The 5,250-nt window shown below is 34.7% G+C and overlaps 1 protein-coding gene across 2 annotated transcripts in view; it reads right to left on the bottom strand.

The window, feature by feature from the left end:
* jam2a (junctional adhesion molecule 2a) overlaps positions 1–4,801 on the bottom strand; it is a 42,547-nt gene extending 37,746 nt beyond the window's left edge. The window contains exon 1 of one of the 2 annotated variants that reach the window (XM_016456875.1): positions 4,503–4,801. In XM_016456875.1, the coding sequence (XP_016312361.1) occupies positions 4,503–4,539 (37 nt within the window). In that variant the 5' untranslated portion in view covers positions 4,540–4,801. The remainder of the gene's footprint in view (positions 1–4,502) is intronic. The other variant, XM_016456873.1, reaches the window with a different exon arrangement.
* Between the last annotated feature and the right edge of the window lie 449 nt (positions 4,802–5,250).

Here is a 5,250-nt window from a genome sequence, read left to right on the forward strand (position 1 = left end):
TAAGGGGCGGTAATATTATAATGAGATCCCTTTGCCACGTCACCAAGGGAGTGAAATCAGACGCGCTCGTTTTTCCAGACGCTTGCAGAAAAAGGCTTACCAAAACAAAGTTACTAGATTAATCTTTTTCATGTTTCCTTGGTTGCTAGATGCACCAGAGACCTGATTATAGCACTTAAAACCTGGAAAAGTCAGATTTTCATGATATGCCTCCCAAATAAGCCACATTTTTTGAGAATTTGTGATATTGTTGTCACATGCACACAATGAGCACTCTCTGTCATAAATTCCTGCAACTGCTTCAGAGTTGCTTGTAAGTCTCTTGGTAGCTTCTCTGACCAGTTTCCTCATGGCTCTTTCATCCAGTTTGGAGTGACGTTCTGATCCAGGGAGGCTCTGTGTTGTACCAAATACTTTCCACTTCTTAATAATAGACTTCACTGTGCTTCTAGGCATTGATAAAGCCTTTGAATTTTTTTTGTATCCATCTCCTGACTTGTGCCTGTCCACAACTTTATCCCGGAGATCTTTTGACAGTGCCTTGCCACCCATAGTTGATTGTTTGCTTCAGTTGCACTACCAAGGACTGAAATGCTACAGGAAAGCTCTTTTCATGCTGAGCTAATCAAAATGACCACAGCTGATCACAGTTGAAAGTCAAATGGCTTTGTGTGCCATTGAGAAGGTAATTAGCTACACCTGATTTCCAACTCAGTATTCAATTATTTTTTTTTTTCTGACATGTCGGTGTTATATCTTTCACTTGGATGTTGTAAGTTGCACTGAGTAAATACAGCTGGATAAAACAAAAACTGTGTCCGTCTTCATTTCAGGCTGCAAAGCAACAAAATGTGATTATTTTAAAGGGGGTCCCTGCTAAACGTCTCCTTTTATGTTCCACTGAATAAAGTAAGTCAAAACGGCTCTGAAACAATATGAGGGAGAGTACATGATGACAGGATCTGTATTTCTATTCAGCCGAGATTTCTAACTGCATCTTATCAGCAGCTCGGTGCTGAGCTCGACCTTGCACCTGACGTCTTATCACCTCTCCCCTCCATCTGCATTTGAGGAGAGATGGACAGAGGCATTGTGTGCTGACGGGATTCAACGCACATGAAAACACTGTGTCCAGTCTGATAAGACGACCTGACACATGGACGACATGGACAGCAACTGTCCCTGTGAGAACTACACACAAACACACACCTGTCACTGCTGGTGTCCTGAGTCAGCACATAAACATACTCGCTCACTGATTCGGATTCATATTTTACAGCTCTTAAACACAACAGCTCAACAACAAATGCAAATTAATCTTTAGTATGAGGAGATTTAAACACAATCATACAGATACACCTGCTGAATCTTACGATAATGTTCAGGTCATATTTCACCCCAAAAACTACAACAATGAAAAAGAAATTGCATTAAGACAATGTAATTTTTTTTGTTATTATTATTTATAATGACAACATTTACCCCTAAATTCTCACTACTGTAATATGTTCTTTAATTTTGTTTAATATAAAATAATAATAAATAATAACAATGATAAATATTTTATATTATACATTACATAATAAATATATCTAAAAAGAATAATAAATATTATTATACATTCTTTTTTTTCCATTTTTATTATTGCAGTGTTACTATACTGTAAGGCTTCAGTACAAGAATTCTAATTTGAAATCAGCATAAATTAAATTGAGTACAACAAATACTTGACATGTATGTGTGTGTGCACTGGTTTGGGTGTTTAATGAGGACACAAATTTGTATAATGACATGGGTATGACACAGGTATTACAATGTGAAGGTGGTTTGTGAGGACACTACCGGTGTCCCCGTAATTCAAAAGGCTTAAAAAAAAAAAAAAAACATACTAAATGGGGTTTTTTGAAAATCTAAAAATGCACAAAGTTTCCTGTGAGGGGTAGGTTTAGGTGTTGGGTTGGTGAACAGAAAATACAGTTTGTACCGTATACAAACCATTACGCCTATGGAGAGTCCCCGTAAACCACCAATACCAACATGTGTGTGTGTGTGTATAATGTTCCCATTTCTTTCTTGTAATTCAATGAAATTCAAAGAAAACAGAATACAGCTGTTTTCTTTTTTAAAACAGCTTTCTTGTACTTATTTCCAGAGCTATTACTGTTAACTAAAACCATAACAAAAACCCATTTTCTATACTAAAATAACAACCCATTTTCAATACTCTTTTAGATACTAAAATAACACCGTTTCTTTCTTGTAATTTTGGGGTGAAATATTCATAATTAGATGAATATGTTCTTAAAGAGAATCTTATTGAATTTAACAACTACTCAATTGTGAATTTTGTTTGAAGGCCTGTAATAATGCCTGTGAATAAATAGGGAAAAAAGCCCAGTGTTGATTGATTGTTGTGTTGATCTGTCGGGTGTTTGTGAGCTTGTGGAGCGCGAGAAACTCTGAAAGAACAAAGACACTCTGTGGAACTCTGCCTGGAACAGCTGGTACAGACAACTCCACCCTCAACACACACACACCATTTGATCAGAGCCGTGGCATCACAAGTGTTCTCTGAGATCTCATGAGACGCAGCGTGTTGAGCAGAATTACAGTAAAACACACCATCAAACTCAGCCAGAATCAACAGATGCAGAATCAGAGACGCGCTGCACATCTGAAACCTCACAAACACGCTCAGCATTGCATGGATGACCACCCAAACACACACACACTCTACAAATTCTCCTGGCCAAGTACCATGGTATTTATAAAAAAATAAATAAAAAACTAAGTATCATGTAAATACTGTTTGGGTTATTATAGTTCAACTAAAACCTATTTAAAAAATTATAATTGAAATAAAATAAACGTTAACTGAAATGAAATAAGATCAAACATAAAAAAACGTATTTTAATTTAAAGTGGTTTTCCAAAATACCTAAAATGAAAAATGTAAAAGTAAAAACTGATTCAAAACAATAAGAAAAAGTACAATATCTCAGTGATTAAATAACACTGACCTACAAGTTTCTGAAAACCCATGATAGGCCTAACTAGAAAAAAAACATATATTCATTACAGAAATATCCATGAATTTAAGAATTTATTAATTTTCAAAACAAAACTCCCAAGCCTGGGAAAAGAAAAAATATATATATTTTTCCATGACTTTTGAATCTTTGAACTTAACTAAATATAGACAAACTGAGATAAATAAAACATTTCACAGCAAAATGAGATATCAAAAGCCAACTAAGAAAAGTAATTATAAATATTGGAATAAATAGTGGTAATAAATAAATAAATATTAGTAATAAACAAGTTCCACCAGCAGCCTTAATTATATTGACCATGTTAGTAAGTTACTGGTTATGATAGTAATCTCAGCTCATCATCTTCTGTTTACTTCAGATAATGAGATATTAATATTTAAAGTTAAAATCAAAGCAGCCGAATTATTACGGTTTTAATTAATTATGTTTAATATCATTAATTCAAATCTAAACTCAATTTTTATCGACTGAACAATCTTAAGAGATTTTTCATAAAGTTATACTTCAAACCTTACAACAAAGTACTGTGGTGATACCATGGTTTTGTAGATCTACTAAATGATATTCAAGTACTATGGTATTTTACAGTTTTAACCCAATAATTTGTCTGCTTTTTTTGCCTGCAGATGTAATCATCACGCGTACAGATGATATAGATGGTATTTAATGGAACTGGAGAAACATATATTCATTACAGAAATATCCATGAATTTAAGAATTTATTAATTTTCAAAACAAAACTCCCAAGCCTGGGAACAGAAAAAATATATATATATTTTTCCATGACTTTTGAATCTTTGAACTTAACTAAATATAGACAAACTGAGATAAATAAAACATTTCACAGCAAAATGAGATATCAAAAGCCAACTAAGAAAAGTAATTATAAATACTGGAATAAATAGTAATAAATAAATAAATATTAGTAATAAACAAGTTCCACCAGCAGCCTTAATTATATTGACCATGTTAGTAAGTTACTGGTTATGATAGTAATCTCAGCTCATCATCTTCTGTTTACTTCAGATAATGAGATATTAATATTTAAAGTTAAAATCAAAGCAGCCGAATTATTACGGTTTTAATTAATTATGTTTAATATCATTAATTCAAATCTAAACTCAATTTTTATCGACTGAACAATCTTAAGAGATTTTTCATAAAGTTATACTTCAAACCTTACAACAAAGTACTGTGGTGATACCATGGTTTTGTAGATCTACTAAATGATATTCAAGTACTATGGTATTTTACAGTTTTAACCCAATAATTTGTAAATGGAAAACTTTTGCCTGCAGATGTAATCATCACGCGTACAGATGATATAGATGGTATTTAATGGAACTGGAGAAAGTATACGACATGAGACAGAAGAACACAAGCACTTAATCTTGTTCTCTAAAGGAGATCATGAGACTTTAAGAAGATCACATGGAACAAAGCACTTACTCTGAATTAATACCAGCAAAGCCACGGACACAAACATTTCATCAACAAAGCCGATGAACTTCCCCGAAGAATCCGCGAACAAAGCTGAAATAAGCGCGTGTTTGTCCAGTTTGATTCGCCCCGCGCGTGCTGCTGATGCTCAAACTCTGACTGACTGAGCGAACGAACTAACTAACGCGCGTATGTGTGTGTGTGTGTGTGTGTGTGTGTGTGGAGAGGGCGGGAACAACACTAATTACACACATACACACTCAAGACCATTTAACCAAAACAAAAGATCACCTATTGTGATTACAATATAGTGAGTGTTTAAAGTAGTGCGAGACAAATGACACATTTCATATATAGGTCCGGTGTTGTACCGAATTCTGACCCCTGCCAGATTATTACCCCTCTAGTATTGGTAACGTTAGGTTTTAGGATTGAGGGGTTAGGATCAGAGGTGGGGTTATGATTAGGCAATCTGGGGTGTATTCCAGAAAGCACGGTTAAATTACCGTCAACTAAACCCTGAACTCTCGGTTGATTAACCCCAAACCTTGCTCACTCGAGGTATGTGGTTCCAAAAACACGTCCGGGAGTAAGTTCATTCAACTCAGAGTATGTTCCTGGTTAAGACTCAAGACATTCTCAACAGAGCGACGAATCGACGAGTCACTATGGAAACGGATGCTATTGTTCAATGGTCGTTTACATGCTTAGTGCATATCGCCACCTAATTGATGGTTGTGCAATCATTTTTCTTTTT

This window comes from Sinocyclocheilus anshuiensis, unplaced genomic scaffold, assembly GCF_001515605.1.
Source record: "Sinocyclocheilus anshuiensis isolate Anshui unplaced genomic scaffold, SAMN03320099.WGS_v1.1 scaffold856, whole genome shotgun sequence".
Classification (NCBI taxonomy): Eukaryota; Metazoa; Chordata; class Actinopteri; order Cypriniformes; family Cyprinidae; genus Sinocyclocheilus; species Sinocyclocheilus anshuiensis.